This window comes from Etheostoma spectabile, chromosome 1 (assembly GCF_008692095.1).
Source record: "Etheostoma spectabile isolate EspeVRDwgs_2016 chromosome 1, UIUC_Espe_1.0, whole genome shotgun sequence".
NCBI classification, from domain to species: domain Eukaryota; kingdom Metazoa; phylum Chordata; class Actinopteri; order Perciformes; family Percidae; genus Etheostoma; species Etheostoma spectabile.
In genome coordinates, this window is record NC_045733.1 from 9,394,198 (window position 1) to 9,421,347 (window position 27,150).

The 27,150-nt window shown below is 39.1% G+C and overlaps 1 protein-coding gene across 3 annotated transcripts; it reads left to right on the forward strand.

Moving 5' to 3' along the window:
* Positions 1–450: 450 nt before the first annotated feature.
* Positions 451–26,266, forward strand: ano5b (anoctamin 5b). Of its 3 annotated transcripts, XR_004329321.1 has the most exons (22): positions 451–777; positions 8,672–8,716; positions 12,658–12,722; positions 14,820–14,927; positions 16,566–16,634; positions 16,822–17,106; positions 17,367–17,486; positions 18,293–18,408; positions 18,555–18,689; positions 19,356–19,461; positions 19,662–19,722; positions 20,197–20,348; positions 20,458–20,532; positions 20,702–20,927; positions 21,102–21,280; positions 21,495–21,592; positions 22,302–22,432; positions 22,581–22,786; positions 23,010–23,197; positions 23,878–23,983; positions 24,081–25,745; positions 25,791–26,266. XR_004329321.1 is itself a non-coding variant. In XM_032508395.1 (21 exons), exons 1-21 carry the CDS (start codon positions 702–704, stop codon positions 24,303–24,305), a joined length of 2,772 nt encoding a protein of 923 aa, XP_032364286.1. In that variant the 5' UTR covers positions 451–701; the 3' UTR covers positions 24,306–26,266. The 3 variants fall into 3 exon arrangements, 2 of the variants coding, with proteins under 2 accessions (XP_032364286.1, XP_032364322.1); XM_032508395.1 differs by having other exon boundaries at positions 24,081–26,266; XM_032508431.1 differs by lacking the exons at positions 8,672–8,716; positions 25,791–26,266 and having other exon boundaries at positions 24,081–24,336.
* The last annotated feature ends 884 nt before the right edge of the window (positions 26,267–27,150 follow it).

A 27,150-nucleotide genomic window follows, 5' to 3' on the forward strand; every position in this document is an offset into this window, starting at 1 on the left:
AACTTAGCGGAAAGCAATACCAATTTCTCATTATGAAAATTATGAAGTAATAATAGTTTACTTTCCTGTCAGACTACTAAACTATTATTTTAGTGGGCCAGGCTACAAGTGTGCAATATTGGAAAAGGCCACAAGATGTCTTCCTCGACTACTGTCAGTTCCTTGTATTTCTATCGTATGGTTTCTATAGGGTGCATGCTATAACATGCTCCAACTGTAGACTACAACATGTTAAGCTCTAATAGAATACAGTGTAAACAGAACTGTGTGACATTGCTACATTTTAATCAAATATACAGGCCTAAATTAAAATGGGTAACACACACACACACACACACACACACACACACACACACACACACACACACACACACACACACACACACACACACACACACACACACACACACTATTTGGCCGACGAAAAAAAAAGTCCCCATGCCCCTCCCCTTTATATGTGCCTGGTCTTCTCGGGTAGTGCCATGGAGCCGGTGGGGGTGCAGTTTCAGTGAAGATTGGTCGTAATGTAAATATGATCCCTTCCCCATCTATTAATCTGAATCGGACCCGTTGATTTCAGTGTGTGATCGGCCGATGCTTGCATGTTGGAGTCTTCCTCGACGCGACCTGATCAGAGTGGCATCCTGTCACTGTTTTTCCCCGCTTTCATGAGAAGGTGAAGCCTTCAGAAAAACACCGCTATGAGACGAATAACGGGAACGGCGAAGGATGAAACTTTGATAGAGCTACAGAACGCGACGGAATCCCAGACTTCAGGTAGGCGTACTAAATAAAGATACACTCATTAACCTTTATCCTTTAACTGGGGTCATGAGGAGGTTTGTCAAATGCGTTATATTTGTCATCAAGACTCTTCGGCTACTTCTACTGCTTGTTGTAGCTGCTCTGGCAAAGAAGCCCTCTACTAGGCTACATGGTTAGTAGGCTAGTAGTTGGTAGTCTAATCCTTATCCCAAATAACCGGTAATCCAATTAACAAACGATTTTGAAGAATATACCGTCATATCAAAATAAAAGCCTATAGAAAGCCAATATAGCAACCCATAAACGTTAAATAAATAGACCCACTGTAAGGTTGGTGTAAACACTCTTAAGTGTAAATCCTTATATTAAAGGGCATTGAGCAAAACGTGACTGTTCAAAATCTGAGTGGTACTCTGTAACATATGATTTGGTTACTTCCTGGTATGTGTGTTTTCCCTACATCTTAATTAAATTACTTTTTTAAGTTTTTAAGTTATGTAGGTTATGTATCTTGGTGTCAGTTTGACAGCTGTTCTCAGCACTGAGATGGCAAGCAAGCATAAATAGACAGGATCTTGATCTTGGACATCTCAGTCAGGAGGTAAGAGCTGGCAAGTCTCAAGGATTGCTGTATAACAGATAACAAAAAATCCATTTAAAAAAAGTGCCCACAGGCACGTTTTATTCTAGCTGACGTGTGAGACAAAGTACAAGTTACCACAATGCAAACAGATCTAAAACTTGCTTGGTCTTTCTGTGAGAATTTAGTCTTTTGGTATGCCCCTTTAAACTGCCAGGTCTTTCCCAAATTGAGGCAGATTTGTAGGGTCTGGGTAATTGAAGTCACTTGTCAGACGTCATCACTGTAAAATCTCCGCAGATAGGCCTACTGAAGCAGAATATCCCAGAAGCATCTTCATTTCCATGTTTTTTCATTGTAAATTAATTGATGTTGCCAAAAGGGCAAATTATCAGTTGGGAAGCATGTGAGCAAACAAATCATTTTTTTTCTCCTTTCTGCCACCTTTTGAGCTTAATATGTGTGTCAGTATTGACATAGATTGCCTTTCCCTGAGATAGTCAGGTTCACTGACTCTGTGCTAAACAGCAAGCCACTTTCAGCCTGTGGTTTCAGACAGGGTGGTCCTGAGACCTTCAGGAGGTTCGCAGTCTGGACAGGTTACCCAGTCGTAGTTTTGCTTTTAGCCATTAGGGTGATGGAATTAGCCATATGTATTGCATGTTTCCATGTACTGTTATCATTGAGGACACCTAGTGAGTAAAGAGTAATGGTTTCTACTTCTATTTAGCTCCATAAGTCATAATAGAGGAGGGCTGTGGTCCCTTAAGTGTTGCATTATGTCTCCCATATCTTCCACAGCAAATCTGCCAAACTGAGAATAATACAGAGTAGGTTCTTGCATTCAACCTTTATGCTAAAAGCCAATTCATTTTGTTTGTTTTTCATAGCCAGTACAGGGATACAAATTGTTGTGTTATCCGTAATATTTGAAATGTCACACAGCTACTGTCAAATGGAAAGGAATTTGGTGTTTACAAATGGAAAAACACTTATAACACTTATGGCCAATTGTGGTTAAAGACTAATTGCTCTACCATAATGGAAGGCTCACTTAAAAGATCTAGTTGCCAATGTATTAATCCAAAAACTTGTTTTTCTGTGTCCAAGGAAGCAGATCAGTCTGATGTGCCGTGATTAAGAAATGGCTTTTAGACAAAGTGCTACAACACCGATCTGATGTTTTCAATCCCTGTTTACATAATCTATGACTCCCTTATCTCGAGGACTGAATTCTAACGAATATTCTCATTGACATTTTAAACTCTATATTCAAATATGCAGTTTTATATTCAAAACTACAGTAGCTGAAGCCATAATGTCTGTAGAAGTCCAGTAGTTGTGCCATGTCAGATAGGTCAGGAGACATGGTTTCCAGTAGAAACTTTGGTTAGAAGCAAAACTCACATGGAGGATAGGCTTAAGATACAATAAGTGCATGGTGTGTATTGACTGACCCTATGTTGACTCTTACTTGTCCCCTTTCATTGGAAAAGTCTGGTGCTTGTGTAATAAGAGCAGTACTGCATTTTAAAGGAGAATTCCAGTCTATTCCAACACATAGCTCGGTTGTTTGTAAATTTAAACATGTTTTTAGCCTCTAAACAAAAATGTCATTAAAAGTGCCTACCCATGTGAAGTGATTCCTTCAGAGTGAACACAGGGAATCTGACTGTTCTAGATGTGAAAGAAATGCATGAAAGTTCTGCTAATTCAGCTGTGTTTAGTTCCGGCAGTTAGAGTGCTTAGGGACCGTCTCCAAACTACAACACAGAAAAGAGATAAAACAAAAATATGTAGGCTATCAATTTAATGATTAAACAAGGTAGTGTCTCCAAACTTACCTCAATTATAACTTGTCTCCTGCTAGTTGTACTACAGCACTTACTTTAAAAAAATAAGCATATGTTTATTTTTTGAAAATATGTTTGTATCTCTTTTTGGTGTTGTAGTTTGTAGACGTCTCAAAGCACTCCTTGCAGTATCAACACCGGAACGAAACAGCGCTGAATTAGCAGAACTTTAATGCATTTCTGTCACATCTACAGCAGTCAGATTCACTGGGTTCAATTGGAAGGAATCACTTCACAAGGGTAGGCACTTTTAATGACATTTTGAACATGTTTAGAGGATAAAAAGAAGTTTAAAACTTGCCCTGTTTAAGCCTGTTGGGTGCTAGCTGTAGCAGGAGGATAACACGGTGTAGACAGCACTGATTGGTTTCATTTTTCTCTCTACTGACCGCACTCCAAATTTAGAAACAACAGAGCTACGGGTTGGAATCGACTTGAGTTCTCCTTTTAATGAAGATGGCAGTTTTTTGTAGAATAACTGGTCTTAATGGACACACCAATTATTGAATATGTCCATTTAAGCATCATTAAGATGTAATATTTAAACTGCATCTTAGAACTTTATAAGCAATTCATACATTAAGATGTAGTGACAGTCCTGTTATGAGTGTAACCCAAAGATAACAATTCTAAAAGTGAAATTACTCTATGAAAAGTCACTAAAATTACTACTTGGAAATAATTATATGTACTCTTGATGACTTCATTTAGAAATGTAGTAAATTAGTGATTTTTTGAGGTGTTTTCTTTTTGTGTCAGCTTCACGGTTATTAAAATCTGTAGCTACGTTATGTGTCAACATAATGAAATCCTGATCAGACCTTTTCCCTTCGTAAACCCAACACTCTATTATGTTAATCAAAGAGTTGATAATGAAGACACGTTTATTTAGGGTGAGCTGTGGGTGAATAGACTGCTCTTGTTCTGCAAAAGCTTTATTCAGGCTCTTATCAGGGCAGACCTTCAGCCTCATGTGAAAGAGGAAACAGAGAAAGCAGAGGAAGGGGTCTGTCCTCCCCATAACAATACTAATTATAATAACAATACATTTTATTTATATAGCGCTTTACATGGTACTCGAAGACACAGATGAAACAAGCATATTAAAACAGTAAAATCAGTAACTAGCAGTAAATAATATGTAAGACTATTGTAGGTGGAAGGCTAATCTGAAGAGGTGTGTTTTGATGAGTGATTTGAATGTGTCCAGGTCAGTACAGTCACAGATGTGTATGGGTAGAGAGTTCTACAGGGAGGAGGGTGCAATGGTGAAAGCTCTGTCCCCCCAGGTAGGGTGCTTGGTCCTGAGTGGTGGGGAGAGGAGGTTCGTGTCAGAGGAGGGGAGGTTACGGGGGGGATTTTGGCAGTGGAGCAGTTCTGTGAGGTAGGATGGAGCCTGGTTATGGAGGGTTTTGTGGGTAAGGAGGAGCACTTTAAACGTGTGTTGGGGAACAGGGACCAGTGTAGATTCTGGAGGACGGGAGTCATGTGTTTGCGGGAGCGGGTGTGGGCGAGGAGGTTGGCAGCAGAGTTTTGGATGTATTGAAGTTTATTTAAGGCTTTTGCAGATGAACGATGATGATGTGATGTGATGTGATTACGGCATGAATCAAAGTATTTGCACCAAAGAAGGTGAGTGATAGGCAGAGACAGGCAATGTTTTTGAAGTGGAAGAAGGCAGTTCTGGTTATTTAGTTGATGTATTTCTTAAAAGTGAGGTTGACTCCGAGGTTAAAATGTGTGGGGATCAAGACAGGGTGGAGTTGTTGACAGGGAGATCAAAGTTGTTGGTGTTTTTTGTGAGGGATTTTGGGCCGATGATAATCAAGCCAGATTTATTGTAGTTGAGTTGGAGGAAGTTGGTTAGTATCCAGGTTTGAATATCAGTGAGGCAGGGTGGAGGATGTAGCTGCGGTGATGGATTTGGGGGAAATATAGATCTGGACATCATCGGCGTAGCAGTGGAAGGGGAGACCATGTTTGCATATGATATTCCCGATTGGCAGGATGTAAAGGATGAACAGGAGAGGACCAAGCACCAAACCTTGGGGGACGCCTTGTGACAGAAGAGCACCGGTGCAGTTGTGGATGTGGATGAACTGTTGTGTGTTGGTGAGATAGGAACGGAGCCAGGAGAGTGCGGTGCCAGTGACGATTCAGTAGCTTTCAATTCGGAACAGGAAGATGGAGTGGTTGATGGTGTTGAAGGCTGCAGTGAGGTCAAGCTTGATGAGAATGGTGAGGTAGCCAGAGTCAAAGGAAAGGACAAGGTCATTGGTGACTTTGTGGAGGACTGTTTAAGTGCTGTGTCGTGAGAGGAATCCAGATTGAAATGGTTCATGGTTATTGGAGGTGAGATGGGTTTAAATTTGAGCAGCGACAACACGTTCCAGGATTCTAGATAGGAAGGGGAGGTTGGAGATGGGTTGGTGGTTGGACCTGATATCCGGGTTGAGACTAGGTTTCTTAAGGATGGGGGTGACAGCTGCAACTTTGAGTGGTGTGTGGACTGATTCAGAACCGAGAGAGGAATTGATGATTTTAGTGATGAGCATGGCGGTGGATTGAGAAAGGTCTTGATGAAAAGCTGATGAAAGCTGATGGGATGGGAATAGGCAGCCAGAGTGTTTGTTTAGAGCGGTGGTTACTTTGGTTGTGTTGGAGTGTATTACCTCGATCCCAGCTGAGCTTTCCGAACACTAATTTATAGACAGTCATGATTGATGTCCTACTGTGCTCCTGGATGAACACAACATTTACTGTGACATCATAAACAATTACAAAGCAGTTATTTGGTGTCATCTTCATTAGACTCAACGCTTATCTGTAGTGGGTTGCCTGTTTTTTTGCATCTATCAGGGACAGTCAGCCAATAATTCTTATTAAATGACTCTAAGTGCTCTCAATAGTAATAGTAACTCATGTTTTAAGAGATTTGGTTCCATTTAAGGGGATCTTACTCTGTTCTCAGCAGCCATGTCGGATGAAGTCATCTTCCAGTCAGAGGTGAAACAAGGCCAACTAGTTGCTATGGAAACAGGCCTTGTAATTGCATTACCCCCTTTGATGGAGGCATGATACTAAATAAGCCATGGAAAGCAACAAGAATACAGTAGAATTGTTGGGATATGTTTCATCTCACATGAAACATATCAAAGGCAAACAACCAGGCCAAAGGTTGCATGTTATGCAAGGAAGAGAGCAACTTTCTGTGTCCTAATCTCTGTTGACTCCTTGGCAACTCATATCCTCAAATGCCTTCCTCAACAGACTATCATAGATATCAAACAAGGAATTTTAGTTTATGTTGGGTCTTATGCAGAGGTGAAAAGGGAGATTATTGTGCTGAAGTAAAAGTACTGATACCTTGGAGAAACTCTACTAAAGTAAACATACTTTTGTACAAATGTACTTAGATAAAAAAGTAAAACTTAGGTCAGTTAAAATTTATTCTGAGTAAACATTACTGCGTTACATTTTTGTAAAAGACATGACCACTTATGTTAACTATGCTGAGGTACAATAATGCCATAACCCATAAGGACCTGATCCTTATTCTGATTGCATTGTTGTGCATTTGTACTGTTCACTAAATAGTAACCTGGATACGACCGCCATTCCTCAGCCATCCCACCTGGTGACGGCGGACTCTCTACAGGTGAATGTAAGCTGGAATGTCAGCTGGGTGCAGAGTGTCACGTCTATCAAGCTCTGCAGTGACAGATACATTCTCACAACTTAATGTGGCTTTTGTTTGTACTGTAATGGATGTGACTTGAAATGTAGCAAAGTATGAAACTTGTGATAAAAAGTACTTAAGTTAAATTAAAATTACCGATTTTTAGTACCCGAAAAAAGACATCTGTGTTACAGTAAGAATAGTAAATTTAATTTGTTACTTCCACCCCTGGTCGTATGAAGATAATACAGTATCCCCTCTACCCTGCACAAAATCTTCTTGTGTATGAGTTTGTGGTGTTTTGCACTTTTCAAGCTTTCCGGGGATTGTCAGGAAATCTCCCCTTTGGGCCAACAATATCCTGATGATAAGAAAGGAAATTTGTATTTGTCATGACAATACAAACAAGCATATATTGCAATGCAAGCAATACATGTTTGTATCGTACACAAAAAACAACTCGCACTTTAAGCGCACTACTTACAAAAAATAAAAGATGATATTTGTGTTACTTTGTCAATGGTTTTCTCTCCTCAGTGGTCGTGATTCCTAGGATTTATATGTGCTATTAGTTGGTATTACATGGTATTATTTTACAAAAAAAGGTTTGATAAATTATTTTCACGTCAAGGACCATTTAGTAGCTGTTCTGGAGCTGTCAATCATATCATGTAACTCTCACCAGCAGACGAGTTTGCTGAGTTACAAAGTCAAATTCAATTTCCAGTTTCTTTCAAGCCAACAAGACGAGAAGAGCTTAAAGCACTCACTTACTCTAATAACAAAATTCATAAGTGACTGAAGTGGTTTATGAACTTTCCGTTTTGTATATAGTTAGCAAATTTGACAGGAAATGTGGGGGGAAAGATAGAGAGGATGTCTTGTAGAAGACCTAGCCCTGTTGGAGCTCAGGATGTTGTGGTTTTACTGTACACACCATGCCTGCTAGACAATAAAGACTCATTTCACTCACATGTTTTTGTATGAAATTTAATTTTTCCATCTAGTCCGTTATTTCATATGTGAGTGCCTTCCACATTTGCGTAAATTACCTCAATATTGAAGACACACATTTGGCTTGTCTGATACTGTAGAGTGGATGACTTTCACTGTGATGCATTAAATTTAGATCAGAGTGCTAACCTATATCATATGAATATTTAATCAACATCTAAACTCCATCAAACTCTTGCTTAGAGGGAAGTTGTAGGCCAATCTGGGACATGTTTGTATCAATTCCCTTGAGAAAAGATTTATGTCGTCATAATCCGGAGCTGTGGTTATTTAGTCAGCACTTGTTGAAGTGCAAAGCAAAGCAATGCTCTAAGGTGTATCTGTTTGAGAGGAGTATGCAGGGCGGTCTAGCTGAGTGCCAGCCTCGTGGGAGAGCTACACAAGAGCTGTTAATTTCTGACTTCTCTGAATTCTCTGGCTTTTTCTGACAGTCGACACCCACCACAGCCTGCTTGAGTCAGAGTGAAAAAAACCTATTTGATTTGTTATTGGATCAAATGTATTTTACCTATTGCGTCATTTTCAGATGATCATCACTGCTTGTATAGATGTTGTGATACAGATGGAAGCCCTGGTCTGATCACCACAAGAGATAAATGTTCAGTTGTTTTTTTATTTTCTCTGCAGTGCTCAGGGTAAGTAGGCCCTGAGCATTGTTTCACACTGTGAGACTTTTTTGTATAATTCTTGTCCATCAGAGTGTCTAAGCAGTTTGAAAGCCTGCACATTCACCACTCACAGTTTAACACTAACCTGTGTCTATCTGTCTGTCCTTTAAAGATGGTCCTGCAGTGTTGACCGCATTCAGGACAAACCTGCACTCAGGTACGGGCAGATCAGAGGCTTTATGTGATGCCTGTCTGTCCGTCCTCTCATCATCACCCTCGATTTCTCTTTACATCTTCTCATTGTCTCTCATTGAAGTCTCCTGATGAATGGACCATATTTTCTGTTTCTGTTCTTTGAATTCAGCTTTCTGGTTTGTCTACTAATCAGACCCAGATGTCTGTGTGTTTCTGTCTGCTCTTCAGCCTCCATCTCAGTTTCCTATTGTATCTGCAGAGCCTGGCTGCTGGTAGCTATAAGTGCACTGTGTTCTGTGTTCATGACTGGAGCGTCCAATCTGCACTGATGCATTCACTTATTGAGTTGAATGTTCACACGGAATTCAAGTCAATTAGGGCTTTGTGATTTCACAATGTACTGTATACCATGAGAAGAAATACATTTTTCGATGACCAGATAATTGGCTATACTTTTGTGAGCACTATCTCTTTAAAATCTCAGGTTGCTGGGCAAGGGTGAAAATCAATGGGCAGGACAGCTTTATGTCAATATTGGATTTTCATAAAATGTTTTCATCAATGTAAAGAACCTTTTGATTTTTTAAGGTATTGCATTTTCTGGATTTGCAAAAAAACAACAGTTTATTTGACAGTTATTCAATTGACCCATAAAAAGTATTATATATTACATTATATGTCAGTATCACAATATAACGTTACATATTGTTACGGAACGGCCCTGGAGGTTTGACCCAAATGCAGAGAGGCGAGGAGAATGCAGCAGTTTGAAATAATACAAATTTAATCTGAACAAAAAGAGTCTTACAAACAGGTAAGCATTAGGTAAGTAAATCCAGAGACACGGGAAACAAGGCAATCCAAAGACACAGGTAACACGGCAGCAAGGAATACGAGGGAGACCTTACACAAAAGAACACAACAACAAGTACAACGATAATCTGACAACAGACAAGGGGAACACAAAGACTAAATACAGAGGGTAACAAGAGGCAGGGAAGGTGACACACAGCTGGATCCCAGATGTCCAAAACAAAAAAGGCAGAAACAACCCAGGAAGGGTGGAGGGGGCTCGGAGGTAGGACGACCAAACAGTCAAAACAAAAACAAGTCCAAAAAACAGTCCAAGGAGGGCGGCAGGGCTCATGAGGAGGAAAAACAAAAAGTCCATGGGCATTAGAGAACAGGGGCCATGGCCACTTGGGAACTGGGGCCAGTGGGCACTCAAGGACTGGAGTGCTGCGGCCAGCAGCGAAGACCGTCCCTTCTGGAGGCCAAATTGGCCGGCGAAGGTAGAGCTCTTCAGGTGGCCGAGGAGGACGTCGAGGGCTCTCAGGTGGCCAAACAGGACAGCGAAGGTAGAGCTCTTCAGGTAGCCGAGGAGGACGTCGAGGGCTCTCAGGTGGCCAAACAGGACAGCGAAGGTAGAGCTCCTCAGGTAGCCGAGCAGGGCGGCGTAGGCGGTACCCCTCTGGAGGTCGAGCAGGATGGCGAGGGCTCTGAGGTGGCCGGTGGTGAGGGCAAAGCCTCTCGGAATGGTGGCTGCAAAGGCAAATCCCCTCAGGAGGCCGTTTGCAAAGGTCATATCCCTCTGGCGGCCGAGCACGAAGGCGATATCCCTTAGGAGGCCGTTGATGAAAGCTGACCCATTCCGGAGGCCGGGCAGGCTGGCGAAGCCAGAACCCCTCTGAGGGCCGAGCAGGCTAAGGGTGAGCTAGGCTGAAGACAGGCAACGGCTCAGCTGCTGGCATGTAAAATACAACGGTGGAGCACTAAATGCGTGTTTCAACTGGGTGTCTCACGTGAATATAGAGACAGATTTTCTGTTTCAGGCCACTGATTTCTTTAATTATTAAGGGTGAAGGAGTATTGTGTCACCATACAAATGCCCCCCCCCCCCCTTCCTCACTGGCCTTTAATGCTCTGGCTAGTGGAGGTGCAGCAGCAATTATGGACCTGTTTTATTTTTCTATGTACCTGAGAGTGGAGCTTGACCTGTACCAGGAATTGAAAATCAGCCTCTGCTGCTTCAATTTGTACCATTCTTTTTAAAAGCTGTCTTGGTGAGTCCCCCTTCTTTACAGAAGTTAAAAGAAAATCACTGTCCCTCCATCACATTCACAAGCTTATGTGAGTTGGAAGCCCTATAAAATATATTTGAAACATTTGTATATCCCATCATCAAAAGCAAAGAGAAAATTTCATCTCATTCAAATTGGGGCTTTGTCATTAGCTTATGGAATTCTGTCGCTGCCATATCAGGGAGCAATGGTCTTCAGCTGCTGACCATTTGGGACTATATGTGGTGATTTAAAGTGTCACTTTGATTTAGTCCCCACAAGAGGTTACTGGCATATATTTTGGCATTCTGCTGTTGGGTATGTTCACAGGAGAATATCTCAGCTATACTGTAAATATACAGCAGCTGATGGATAATTGGCTTGCTTGGGTGGAAATTGTATTAGTTAATTTGTGCCCTCAAAAGCCATGGTTGCCAAGGTAATTTTGCGTGAATTAACAATTATGATGTAATAATACTGTAGTTATTTTGAACTTGTATGCCCATTTGTGTCACTGTGGTGTAGTCTACATTGCTACTCAGTGCTACGAAAGGCAGGCTACTCTGTGAATATGACCCCTTTCTCTCAGTGGAATTAATACACTGTAAGAACTTTGCTTCTGTTTGCTCAAGCCAGGTTGTGATAACTGGCTGTGCTCTGTTGGAGTGAGACCAAGATTAAAGAGAAAGTCGGCTTCACAGTCAACGATGCTTCCAGAGAGCCCATTGGAAAAATCGTGTTGTGTCGTTAACCCTTTGTACAGCTCAGGGATTCCAGGTGGCATATTTTCATTCCTTCCTTGTGAGTGTCCAGCCCTATCATTGAGCTTCCACATGGCGACACCGCAGTCCCTCTCTCATTGGCTCCTACTGCTGTCTGTCACTTTATTGTGTCTAATCAGAGGCAGCTGGTTTGAAGCTGAAGGAAGAGATCTTTGTGTTCTTTGTGTGCTGAATGTGGGTTTTTTTAAGGCAGAGATACAGTAACAACGCGCACCCCGGGCCCCTCCCCCTCACTGATATCATCATGCACGCTCTAGCCTCCCCCACAGGAAGTGCTGCTTTCCCACCATTCTGGAATAATAGGGGAGCAAGCAGCAAGCAGGGCAATGCTTCATGAGCAAATTCCTTCTGCCAGAGTGGAGGGAGAGAGAAGTACTCCAGGAATGTTATGTGTCATTGTGTTGAAGAGATGAAGAGGTGTGTGTGTGTGTGTGTGTGTGTGTGTGCGTGTGCGTGTGCGTGTGCGTGTGCGTGTGTGGTTTAGCTAAATTACTTGATGGTGTTGGGATAAGTTGAGAAGAATATTCCTTGTACAATGTACAATGTACTTGTTAGGCTACTGTGAACATTTTAAAGAAGCAGATGTCAAATTCTAACAATCACCTTATTTTTAGGGCTATTTTACCTTGTTGGGTGTGGGTGCAAGTAAACAAGATGGTGGAACCGATGACTAAAAGTCAACTTTTTCTTGGTACAGTACATTGGTACATGTAGTTTAGTTTTAGGTTAACCAGCCATAAGTCTCTGGGTCTGTGGTATTTATCTCTGTTTGAGTTTAGAAGCCTTCCACTGACTGAGCTCATTTACATGACCCTTTAGCACACCTTCAAACAGCAGGCAAAGACATTATTTACAATTTAGACAAAATTATAATTATAAGAACTTACCTTTTATGAGAAACATGCACGAGAAGGGTCAGAGAACTTTATATATATGTATATAACATGACAATAAACACAGTCACTTCTTGCTAAACATAACATATTTAAGTTATTAGACCATTTTAGCAGCTTCTGTACATATGTTTATTTTTTCAATAATAATATAATATGTACATTATATTATTATTATTATATTATAATAAATAAAAAAATACATGCAAATAATTTTTTTTTTTGCAGATGGAAACGGTGGAAATGATGTTGATTCCCTTAATGTAAGAGTGACACTACCTGGATTTACAGAGGTAAGTCTGATATTTCTGTGTGTGTTTCTACACAATTACAAATTGTAAAGGAAGAAGTTTGGGAAAACATTTTGGGCAATAAGCGTAGTCCCTTTCTTGTTAAGAGTTAGAGGAGAAGATTGATACTACTCTACACCATAGACTGTATGGTCTGTATGCTACATTTGAAGCTACAGCTAGCCGTTGGTTAGCTTAGCTAAGCATATCAACACCTCTAATAACCACACAAACTACCACATTTTATATTGTTTTTTTATTCCGTACAAAAACAAAAGTTTAAAAACATATTCTGCTGGTTGCTTTGCAACTTCACATAGACAGCAAGCTCAACCTGTCACATGTCTTGTCTGTTACATTACATGTGCTGAGCTAAGATAATTAGCTGCTGGTTATATATATATACACTGTATATTCCCAAAACGTGTAACTGTTCCTTAATTGTTACATTGTTAAATAACATGTTTACAATCTAAAATCAACTTTCCAATATAAAAAATTTCAGCAGTAGTCATGGAGTTGGCTTTTGTTATTTTTGAAAATCTTTCATGCAGCCACAAAGTGGTTTAATTTATTGTTTATGTTTGTGTAAAATCGTAGGCTTAGATGACTGACCTTTTGTCGACTCACCGCTCACATCGCTGAGTCACAAGACCTCTGAGTCTCACAAAGTCTCCTCTCATTTCTCGAACAATGTGACAGAAATAAACTGTTGCAGCTCAAACAGGAGCCTGTTGCCAGTCTGTTGGGATCAGTGATTTACTGAGGCCAACAACCAGATGGTTTATCATCTTAATTGATAACACTGATTACATTGTGTTTCTGTGATGTATGACTCTAGAATTCAGTGCATGAATAGATCAGTGCTAATCTGTCAAACACTTCTGTTTTCAATGTTCTCATTAGGTCCGAACATGACTAAATAACAGTATAACGAACAGCGTTACAGGAGAGTCTGTTAGTGGATGTGAGGGCGTGATAAACCAGCAGGGTGGGGTTCAGTAAACTACTGAACATACTGGCTACTGCTATGGTCAACCCTTTATGTTGTTGCTTTAGCTATGCTTTGTCACTCATTTGTGAGCAAGACGGGCCTTCGAAAAACATTGCAGACAGAAATCACCACTCCGAAATGGACAAACTGGAAAATTTAGGTTTTTCAAATTCTTTTCTTGGCTGCAAACAGTGACATCCTAAATCTGACTGGGAAATTAAAGGCATTTTGTAAAGGGTTGGTAAAGGATGTGAAGATATTAATAATTAAATTAACATTTTTAACAATGCATTTTATAACAAATTTCAAATAAAGTTTTGCATTAAAAAAAAAAAGGTAAATTCCTGTCATCAAAATATCTCAGTTTAACTTCAGATTAAACCGATTGTACTCTATCTAGTGTCTGCAAACTAATGTTTGTAACAACTAAATGTATGGTAATGGAAAACTGTACAAACATTTCACAGTTAGAATCGGATCATTCCACTGTGTGACAAGTGTAGACTGATAGTCTTATCTTAAATTCCAGGTTTGTTAGAGGTTATGAAATGCATATTGATGAACTAATCCACAATACTGTAACAGCACTACAAATAAAGACATATACTGAATTTTGTAGAGACCGATTACATTATAGAACATACTGTAGATTACAAAAGTTGATATAGAACATGTAGAGCACATTTCTCACTCCACCATCAACTATTTTGGTATAATGACAGGCTGTGGTTGTACCATGTCCAGACTTTTTCAGTTTTCTGTGGGTTCTTTTACTGTCATCATGGCCTCCCTCTTAACTTTTTCCCAAGATAACAACATTCTCTTGAAATACTTTTCAGTCCTGTGCACCGCAAATGTCTACTACCTACTACGAGTACTAGTCAGTAGCTCATAGTAACCTAAATTACATGTATAATTCTGGGACACAATGTGCTTCTCTGTATGTGTTATACTGTATATCTATCAGTGTCCCTTTATGTCTGTCTTCAAGATTTATTTCTTGCTTTGTCAGTATTTATTGTAAGTATTCCATGTCTTTTTGCTTTCGGTTCCCACTCTGTGAAAAAAACTAAATGTCTTATTGTGTTTGTTTGTTTCTCCTTTAGACCGAAAAGCTACAACCAAACACAGACACTGTGTTTTTTAGGGACGGAGTTCGGAGGATAGACTTTGTGTTGTCTTATGTAGATGACAAAGATGGAGAAAAGAAACAGGTAAGTGTAACAGAAAAGTGATAAGTGGCAGTCAATTGACTACTCAGCATTTTTAGAGTGCGACCAGTGACTAACTGTGATACTGTTGGCAGCGTTACACAATTTATATCCAGTATAGGAGTACATGGTTCTACAAAGAGGAAGTGAGAGAGAATATGTATTTTCCACAGACGTACAACATTTTAGAGGGCTACATTGTGTTATTTGAATGTGTCAGATACATATTTACTCAACATTGATGTGAAAATAAGTATCAGACTCATTATCGGCAGATATCCAATATGAAAATAACTGTTCCTAACTGTCTGGCAAACTGTTTACTCTTGTGGACGTCATATGTTTGCTAGGTTAATCACTGTTGTACTTTTTCGTTAATAGTTTCCTCCTAGCATGAATCACAGTGTAATTAATTTGACAGTGAGATAATCTATGCTTGTTGGATTCAGTTTCCTTGTCACTGTACACTTTTCCTTTATGCTATCTAATTGTTTTTTAATTTGTAATCACTATGATTGAATTTGTGGTCCATTAGGGTGTTCACAATTACTTCCAGTGAAAATCTCAAAGGCCAACTCCTTGTCTTTAAACTTTATTGGAAGCGTGTTTAGCTCTCTGCAAAGCTGTCCACCTGTATGCATTTTGAAGGCAGAGAACCATTCTAACAAATTCTTCCTATTTTGAAGCATGTTATGGCTACATCATTATCATCACCATCATCATCATTGTCATCAAGCAGCGATATGAAAAGGTCATAGAACTGAGACTGGAATGGCCACATTTTCAACCTTAATATACCCAGAAAGATTTCAACACTCTTTTTCAAGAAGGCTGTTTTCACACTAACATTCACACTAAGAAGCTGCACAGAACAACAACAGTACCAAAGATCACACTCTGCTCATAGGATAAAACATTCATCATTCAAACATCTTTGTATTTCTGAAAAGGCACCTCTTTGTTTCCATGGACCAAAATTGTGGAATAGCTTTAACAGACCAACCTCAAGTAGTCTGTCGCCTCGCTTTTAATTATTTTGCTTGATAGTTATTTATTTATTTATTTAATATTGTGTCCCTTTGTTTTTGTTTGCCATAATTTTTTTTAAATTTGTTATATTTTAATTGAATGTGTATGAAAATATTTATTTGTGTAATTTTCAAAGCACTTTATGTATGAAAAACAGTATTGGTGTTGTATTATCATTCTTTTATGTCAATCAAAACAACAATTGTTTTCCATGGTGGACTTTCTATCACTGACTTTTGGAAGATTTGGCAGGGTTATGTCTAAAAGGGTTATGTCTAAAACATAAATGTGCTCCTCACTGCCCCAACAGTATTTAGCTAGGTCAGCAATTGAGGATTTGCCTCCTCCTGTGTCCATTGATAGGAGCATGACATGTCCCCAAAATCCCTTTGGAATTTAAAACAGTGTCTTTATTACAGCAGTTTTTGTGAGAAGCCACGCCCATTATCACACCAACTTCATGCCCCCTATTTAATCAGTCTGTAACCCCACAAAGAGTCAAATGAAGTTTTTGCAGAGGAACACAGGGGCTTTGTTAAATATCTCTAACATGGGTGAAGGAGACTGCGTGAGTGTGTGTGGCTCTCATGCTTGTGGTTTGTGTATTTACAGGAGAGGAGGAGGGAGTTTGAGGCCAACCTTGAGAAGATAGGACTGCAGCTGGAGACGGAAGATAAATCTGTAAGAAAGTCAACCACAGAGTAGCTGCACCACCTACTGGATTGTTTGCTGAGGCACACCGTATTCTACAGAAAAAAGTCTTAAAGGGATGGCTCAGTTATAGGCACAGTAGACGGCCATCTATTCCATCACTTGAAAGGAAATTGTCTAAAATTGTATTTTTTCCTCTTCTCCATCCTTGTTTCAGGACTCCAAAGACCAAAAGACATATTTCTTAAAGATCCATGCTCCGTGGGATGTACTGGCCACCTATGCTGATGTCTTAAAGATCAAAGTTCCGTTCAAGTTGAGTGATATCCCCCACAGTCAAGATGTCCCACTGGAGTGGCTCTCGCATCCTTTCCGCCTGCCAGAGCACATCATGCGTCCCCAACCTGACTACTTTACCTACCCCTTCGACAAGGCCAAGACTGACTTCTTCCTTATCACTGACAAGGATACTTTCTTCCCGCCTTCCACAAGAAACAGAATTGTTAGTATTTCTTATCTAAAATCCACTTGCTACATTGTAAATATTTCTTGGGTCCAAGATTTTAGGGTTTGTGAACGATAAATCATTCATAATTCTTCTGGACAGACTGAGCAGACTAGACATGTTTGCCTGTTTTGGTTTTTACTCTGCAAGATTAGACCATGCACAACAATGAAGCAACATGTAAAATGTATTTAGCTAAAAAGTTCCTATGAATCCAAATCCCTGAATCTCTTGTCAAATCCCATCCTTGTTATAAGGTGTACTACATTCTGGCTCGCTGCCCGTACTACAAAGAGGGTCGGAAAGAAAGAGAGAAGACGGGAATCAAGCGACTACTCAGTAATGGGACGTATACTGCGGCCTTTCCACTACATGATGTAAGACATAAATAAAATATTATAAAATATTTTAAAACATGATAATAAAACACTGACAGGAGCAGTAATGTAGAGCTAGTACATTTTACTGTTAATGCTACTTTATTATTACTACTACATATATACTATTTGTATTTTATTTCATTTTCTTTTTTTGTTTTCATTTGTTGCATGTGTATATACATATATATGTACATTGTGTGTGTGTATATATATATATATATATATTATATATATATATATATATATATATATATATATATATATATATATATATATATATATATATATATATATATACATTTTTGTATTCATGTATTTCTCCAAATGATTTGTAGATGCGACCAGAATATGTTTGTTAAATAGGTTAGTGGTGTCTTGTAATTCCATATGGAATTGGCCAAGTGTTTGACATTACACAGAAATTAAGTAAAACAAACTAACTAACTAACTACTATGACCTTTCTGTGGTAGTAAATTGTAAAAAATGAATTTGTTTGTACATTTCCTAGTTATAAACCCATACTATCTTAATCAGCATGGTCTCAACATAACATGACATAACATTTATTTGTTCCTTGCTAATGACATCATATAGCACCAAGCATTTGTTTTTCTTTTTCACTTTCATTTTTTATTGAAACGTGTTGAAATGTTTCTAAAAATGTTAATGTAAGAGATGGAATAAAAGGAATAGTGTAACATTTGCAGAAACACACTCATGCACTTTTATTTAGGTCTTTTTCTTTAATTTACAAAGATCTTTTGTTAACAACTCCATATTGCGTTGTTTCTTTTCCTTTCAGTGTCAATACTGGAAAAGGGCAAGGAACGCTGAATGCGAGAGTGAGCGCTACAACCTTTACAAGCACTGGGCCAGGTTTCTCTGCTTTTACAAAGAGCAGCCTCTCAACCTCATCAGGTAAACAGGCAACACCTAAATGTTGTCATCTTTTGTTTCCACACAAGATTTAAGATTTTTTTCACTGAAGAGTGTTTAATTAAGATTCTGTGAAAAATCAAAAAGAGAGAGTTGCAGAGTTAAATGGGCTGTTTTTTTGGTTGTAGAAAGTACTATGGGGAGAAGATTGGGATCTACTTTGCCTGGCTGGGCTTCTACACAGAGATGCTGTTCTTTGCCGCTGTCATGGGCTTTTTATGTTTCACCTATGGAGTGCTCAGTTATGATGACAACGAGTCAAGGTTTGTACCAACAGAGGGCATCAGGGAGCTAACAACCATGTGGCCAAAAGTATATGGACATCTGAATATTACACCTATGTGTGATTGTTGATCCTTAAGGTCTTAAATCAGCATTAATCCGCTGCTGTAACTGTCTCCACTCTTCTGGGAAGACTCTCTACAGGACTGTTGAACCTGGCTGCTGAGATTTCTTCCCATTTAGCCACAAGAGAATTAGTGAGGTCCAGTGATGTTAGACAATAAGCCCTGGCTAGTTCATCCCAAAAGTGGTGGGCAGGGATTGAGGTCAGGGGTTCTTTCACACCAAACTTAGGAAAGCAATTTCTTTAAGCGTGGTTCATTGTTATTTTGAAACAGAAATGGGCCTTCCCCAAACTGCGGACACAAAGTTCTTATCAAAATATTGTCATAAATACAATTTAATGCTCTTGCTTTAATATTTCCCTTCATTGGACCTAAAAGGTCCAGCCCAAACCAGGAAAAGCAGCTTCAAACCAAAAGTACACACACATATGTGGACAGAGGAATCCATATACTATATAATATATTATACTTATGCCTTTAAGATTACCTAGAAGATACACCTATTTTGATTTTGTAATTAACTGTTGTTCCAAACTAGATGCTAATTGTTTTTAAACCATTTTTTTCTCTCTCTCCTTTCAGCAAAGAAATATGTGATGCCAATATTGGAGGCAACATTGTGATGTGTCCACTTTGTGATAAAAAGTGCCCTTTCTGGAAGCTCAACTCTACGTGTCTCTCATCCTGGGTAAAACATTACACTTCATATTGTTAACTGGACACCACTGTAAAACCTAAAAGTGTATATTATAAACTTTAATTTTAGTGTGTGTGAAATTTGCTCAGATATCTTTAGTAAATTGCATCCTGCTGAGTCAGCAGTATGTCACCCTGTTAATGCCCAGCATGTCACTGAGGAACTTATTTTTTCCATATTCTCTCTTCCAGCAATCCCATCTGTTTGATAATGAGGGAACGGTATTCTTTGCCATATTTATGGGGATTTGGGGTAAGTGTCAGTCGATGCTGCTCTAACTGCGTTTAACCTGTGTTGGAGATCCAATTGGTTCCCCCTCCTGTGAGACAGATTTTCACAGTTAAAGCCTTTTCACACTGAAGTATCATTTATCCGTACTGCTTGAACCCAGAACAAGATGCCAGCACAATTATGTTGTCATATACCAAGCAGTTGGAAAGATTGCCCAGCACGCTAAAGACCAAGAGCGCCTAAAGAACTGGCCTCCTGAGCAGCAGTTAGCTGAAACACATTACACTCCTAAAACTCAACACAGGCACTCTATGTTCTTAGGCAGTGCAGCATGATTCAGGTCATAAAATAAAATGCTCTGTCCAAAGAAAATTAATGGAAACACCTGCACAACACAAGACTTTTCCTTATTCAACAAAACCTATTTGTTAGAGGTCACTCACAAACAACGGTTTCACAACTTTTTGTGTCCTTCTCTTTATATCTATTTGGCAGTAACTCTGTTTTTGGAGTTCTGGAAACGGCGTCAAGCCCGGCTGGAATACGAGTGGGACCTGGTGGACTTTGAAGAAGAACAGCAACAGCTTCAAATCAGGCCCGAGTTTGAGATCCGATGCACTAACAGGAGACTCAACAAGATTACTAAGGTGCTTTGAACGTGGAAAATAAGCATGCCAAAATACATGTACTTTGTGTTTTGGAAATAATAACATGGCACCTGTACTTCTAAAACAATAAATAATAATAATCTTTCAGGAGATGGAGCCATATCTCCCCATCACGAGCAAGTGTGCTCGCTTCTGCCTCTCGGCTGCCACTGTTATATTCTGGGTAACTCTGTTGTGTCTGTGTTAGTGTGTCACGTGTTTTATGCGATTTACAATAACACATAGTACGTATTTGTCCCTGCCTGTCCCATCCTATTAACAGCTTTATGTATGTGTGGTTGTGTGTGTGTGTTTGTGTGTGTGTGTGTGTGTCTGTGTGTGCGCCCCCAAAGATTTCTCTGATAGTGGCCTGTATTATTGGGGTCATAGCATACAGACTGGCAGTGTATGCTGCCTTTGCAAGTATCATTAAAGATCCTTTGAGGAATATCCAGTTGGTGGGCAGATTCATCACTCCACAGCTAGCGACTTCTGTCACTGCCTCCTGCATCAACTTTGTCATCATCATGATCCTCAACTTCTTTTATGAGAGGGTGGCCATTTGGATCACTGATATGGGTAAGAAGATTTCATCTGACATTTACTGAATAAAAGAAGGGCTGAGAAGAACCTAAACACAAATGACAGGAGCGTACAACAGAATCATTTGGTCTATTCATATGAAAAATAACATGGAACGGACATGTTTACACATTTTACTATGATCTACTATCTGGTGTTTGCTTCCTGTAGAAATCCCAAAAACCCACCTTGAGTATGAGAGCAGGTTGACCATGAAGATGTTCCTCTTCCAGTTTGTCAACTACTACTCGTCATGCTTCTACGTGGCCTTCTTCAAAGGCAAATTTGTGGGTTATCCTGGCAAATACTCATATATGTTTGGCAAATGGAGCGGACTGAGAAATGAGGAGGTGAGTTGTATTGCCTTCTACAATATTGATTAGAGTTTGTGTACTGAACTGAGATGTATATATTTTAAGGAAACATCCCCATAGAAAAGGGCTGCTTCATGTCGTCACAATTTTTTAAAAGTAAGGACAACTTTGTAATCTGGTGCTGCCAACAGGAAGTGCATCACATAAAAGTGTGTTTTGTAAAAACTTAAAAAACCTCTTGCTGTCCTAGTGTGACCCTGGAGGCTGTCTGATTGAGCTGACCACACAGCTGGTGATTGTTATGTCAGGAAAACAACTCTGGGGGAACATTCAGGAAGCTCTGCTGCCGTGAGTCCACCCAATCTCTGTCCTCCGCCCTGTCTTTCACCTCTTGACTATTCACCTCAATAGAACTCAACTCAAGAGAACCATTTTCAACACACTTTTGTTTTTTACAAATTGTATTTTGGCAACTTCTAGTGCATTTTCTTAATGCAAATATAGTGCACAAGTTATCATCAAGTGAGTGCATGTAGATTTACCCTCAATAAATCTAATTTCCTTCCATGAAGCTAGCCTGCTTCATATGCACACACCCATGTCAAAATGGAGAGAATTTTTGGTTATACTTTACTTGAAGGTATTTACATAAGAGTGACATGACACTGTCAAGAATGTGTCATAAACGTTAATGACATAACGCTTCTTTTAGTAAGTGCCATTTGGTTTTGTCATGACAAGTTATGGTTAGGGTTAGGTGTGTCATGACAATGTCATGACAGTGTCACGTGTTCATGAGATCATGTGTTCATGACATGACAGATATTTTCAAGTAAAATATTACCACTTTGTTTTACTTCTGATTGTCATTAAAAAATCCTTGCCTCACTGCCCCACAAACAGGGATTTTAAAGAATAGGCTAAGAGAAAATAGAGGTCTGCAACCATTGAGTCTCCATCATGTCTATTTGGAAATGTCTTGTTTGTTGTGCAAATCCCAATGTCAGATTTTAGCAGTTTGACGTCTGTTTCTTCTTCTTCGTGGGATTCTTGACAGGTTAATGCGCAACTGGTGGAATAGCAGAAAGGGACGGCACCGTCCTGAGAACCATTGCAGCCGCTGGGAGCAGGACCACGTCCTGCTGAACTTCACCCAGCTGGGATTGTTTTATGAGTACCTGGAGATGGGTGAGATCATAGACAGGGGAACAAGATAAATGACTGCACGATTACATGGATGCTGTCTTTTTTTCTATCTATAAAATGTCCCTGTTTTTCACTCTTTTCCCTTTTTTCTATCGCTAATGCTCTCTGTCTGCTCTGCCTGTCTTTTCAGTGGTCCAGTTTGGTTTCATCACCTTATTTGTGGCCTCTTTCCCCTTGGCTCCGCTCCTGGCTCTGTTCAACAACATCCTGGAGATCAGGGTGGACGCCTGGAAGTTTACCACCCAGTACAGACGACCGGTGGCGTCCAAGGCCCGAAACATTGGAGCGTGGCAGGAAATCCTTAACACAGTGGCCATTGTGTCTGTTGTTACCAATGTGAGTGTTGTGCAGTATGTGTAGAAGTGTATGAGTATGTTTATCAGTAACATTCAGTAAGTATTTGGGCCTTTTTTGTGCTCATTTATATATTTTCATGTATTATAAATGTGTAACAGGCTTTTTAGCATGATGCTATTCATCTAACTAACCCCTTTTTGAACAGCTTCACTGCAGAAGCAAACATTTCAATGAAAGCCATTTGTGCTTACTTCTGTCCCAGGCTTTCATAATGGCGTTCACCTCAGACATGATCCCCCGTTTGGTCTTCCTGTATGCCTATGGTAAAGATGCCAGCATGAGGGGCTACGTTAATGACAGCCTGTCAATATACAACATCTCTCAGATACATGAGAGCAACATGCCCGAGGAAAAAGACAACTGGTTTATTAACTCAACTGGCACCTGCAGGTATTACAGTTTAAAGAGCTTGTTGTGCATTTGGCTTTTCCGTATTTAAACAACTGTTTAAATAACTGTGCAATGTGACAGGAGTCGCTTCTTGTGATAAACCCACATAAAATGGTTACTAGTCTCTTTAGTTACCCTCAGCTCTATGGAACTTTTATCTGATAGTTTTAGTTTTTAACACTACAGTCTCATCTGTCTCACAGCGTTGCTTTTAGCTGCATCAGGTAGTTGTTTTCAGGGAAAAGGCTCTGTTAAACTATGCTAAATAAACAGACAGACTAAGTTAGCAACTAGCTGGTGAACACAGAGGAGCATCCAGCAGCTGAAGAGCTGTGTTTTCTGGATGTGTAAATCAGAAAATATTTAATATGTTAGGCCTATCAACTTTATACTATTACGTCATTGTTTACAGTTTGTTATTCTGCCCTAAAGTGGATACAAATTAAGTCATTGTATGACAGAATGTAGGTCATTGTTGGCTTGAAAGGTGCAACATATCATCTAAATAAATATTTTTTGCTTTAAAATTCCAGAATAATTATTAGTGTTTAAGTCTGTTGTTTGAGGTATCTGAGTTCCAGAGTCTTATAGCATTTACTGATGTGCACTGGTACCAGCCCATTTTGTTTAATGATTACATTAATGAAACATTACTGACGGTGTGATGTTGTTTTGTACAGATACCGTGACTACCGTTACCCTCCAGGCCACATAAAGGAGTACACTCAAACAATGCAGTTCTGGCACATATTGGCAGCCAAAATGGCCTTCATTATTATCATGGAAGTAAGACAACACAGCTTTTCCCAACTCCTTACTCAAAGAATAATGGTTCAGAATTAAAGGATTATATGTTTACTGTGTGATAATCATTTCTCCGCAGCACGTGGTCTTCATGGTGAAGTTCTTCGTGGCGTGGATGATCCCAGACGTCCCGTCAGATGTGAAGGCTCGGTTTAAACGAGAACGCTACCTAATTCAAGAGTACCTGCATAACTATGAGGTGGAGAGGGTCAAACTCCAGCTGAGTGCCAGTTTTATCACAGAGCCACAGTCAGAAATGTCCCTGATGACAGACAAGCATGAAGTGTTGTCTGAGTGCCTGTAGCCACTTGCTTCACACCTCCCTACTAACCAAGGCAAGAACGGAATGTCTGGTTCCACATACAAGGGCTTCCATCTTTGGGATAATAACGCTATTATCTTTTCTTGCTGAACGGACGTCTCTACTAGGATCTGCGTAGAGGTATCCAAAAAAAAAATCGAATGCAACATTTCACTTTGCTTAAAAAATCTACATCTTAAATCTGCCATAAAAAGATATTTGGAAAATAACAGCAGAAAGAGCAAAAAGATTGTAACGGCAGCTTGTATCAATCTCCATGCAACGCCTTCAAACTCTCCATTTGTCATGACTGAAAACAATAATCTCTGTATGTGCTGTTAAAGTTTAAGTGTGTGGTTTTACATTGACATTAGGTGTAATTACCCTTTAAAGAGGGGGTTATGTTATCATTAATTAACGTGGCTCCGTGTGATTCTTGAGAATACACAAGGGACTCGACTGTTTAGAAAGACGATATATGTCAGGTTTAAAATGTTTGTGTTTGAAAGAAAATCTTATAATTTTATGAATACATATCCTTTTTTTCTGTCATTGTATATTTTTTTTAAAGTGGTAACTACATCACGTTTATTTCCACTGATCTATAGCTGGGCTATGAGACTCTCAGTTTTATAATTTGAGTGTATTGTGTTTAGGGAAAGGCTCTTAAAAACTGTGCATTTAAAAAAAAAAGTACCTCCATCATACTGTAGCGATGCTGTAACTATCATATCGTTCCACCCTGACGGAGTTAGTAATATGGTGAGACAGCAGCTCCAGGCTCATGCATCTCATCCTTCAAAAGTATTTCCAACTGGCTGCGGGACCAATTATAGAATTTCAACCAAGAAAAAAACAAAGAAAAATATTGAAAGTTTCTGATTTAATACAATCAGTTTGCGTGTGCATGAGTTTAGGTTGTATGTGTGTTGGCTTTACTCTTCTCACTGATAATAAATGGCTTATATTTCCGTTTTCAGATTTCACATTGTTGGTATCTCCGCATAGGCAAAAAACAAATGTACCTTTATTTCAGAAATGAACAGAAAGGGGAAGAACTGGTTGTATTCTGGTTGGGATTTCAGTGAAAATAATTTAATTCATGACTTTTAGTAACCCAATCCTACTCGCTATCTGGTTACTAAGTGTTACTGTAGTAGATATAAAGAATACATCACCTATTAAAATGGGTTGTTGTGCAATTAATTTATTGATCTCCTTTTGATCTGTAGCCTGAAGCTTTTGTATTTAGAGTTAATTCACACTACTCCTTTAAAGATATCTTTTATCAATTTACTTGCAACACCTTATTCCTTACTTTGTACTATTCATTGCCTTTGTACTATCTATGTACATTTTATGCTATACATTAGTACTTTATCAAGGGACCAAATTAGTAAGAAAACACCTGAGATTATATTTCCGTACAGATTTGTCATTTGTGTTATGAAATGCAGGATCACTTTTTTATCTTCTTAACTGCATTAGATTTTCTGTGATTATATGGAAACCTCTGTAATTGACTATGAATGTTGCAGTTGGGATTTTTATCTATCAGAAAATTCTATTTGACCGTTAAAAACAAAGCCTGACCAACTCACGTCTCAGGATTAAACATCTGCTCTTGTTTGTTGAGCATCACTTGTTGATGAAGTTTGCAGATGTCAGATGTGTGCAGAGCTTGATCCTGCAACATGCTCAATGCATTTCCCAACAAGCAAATGCCTTAAACCTCTGTGTTTACTTGTTTTTGTATGATTTTGTAATGAGAAAGTTTCATATCATTTGTTGCTACTGCTGCTACTGTAGTCATTGCAAAGCTGTCTTGTCTGTTTTGTCTGGCTTGTCTGGTTTGTTGTGCATGAATTGCTGTAAATATTTTGTCAGTTCTATTTGTATTGTAGCCAATTGTACATAAATGCAGTAAAGCTTGTAATATTCAAAATAAATAAATAAATGACTAGTTTTGTTTTGAGTTGTATTTGCATGTAGCCTATACAACAACATATGGATTTAAAAAATCAAATAAAACCATTGTGTGACACAAGGTCAAGAAAAAGGCTTGTTTCACTCAAGATCCTCTCTAGACATGTTGCAAGATGTCAAAATACTTGGAAAAACCTGCTTGAATACTAACTAGTGTCTCATAAGGTTTTTTGCCACACAAAAAAGTATTTCCTCATCGAAAAATCCGTAATCTATTTGTCTATGTTCTATGTTTATTTCAAACGTTGAACTACTGAACAACTGTGGTCAATGTAAAGTCCCTTCTCATTGTGTGTGAGTTGAATACTGGACCATGATTGGCTACCAAACTAGTTGTTGTGTTACAGTCCCATACCTACAAGGTTTAAGGCGAGCACACAGCTCTCTCGCTTCAGCAGATTTTTTAGCCTTTATTTATCCAGGTAAGTCGATTAAGAACAATTTCTCATTTGCTACGACGACCTGTCACATTCACACAGTTACCCATTCCCACCTGGAAGCTGCCCAGTGCTGCTCTTGTTTTATTATTTTCCTCATTGTATATATCTTCTTATTTTTACTTTTTATATTGTTTACTTGAATGTTATGTTTGTCTGTGGACCAAATTGGTTAAAATGTCTTGTTGTCACCGTGGGATTGAGGGAAACGCAATTTCGATTTCTTTGTATGTTTTGACATGTAAGTAAGTAAGTAAGTAAAATTTATTTGTATAGCACTTTTCTCAGATAAAGATCACAAAGTGCTTCACAACAAAAGGAAGCATTAACAACTCTCATACATACAGTGCATTACAAAAAACAAAAACAAAAGAATAACACGTACACATAAGACCAGCCTAACCACCCTACAATCTAGTTAAAAG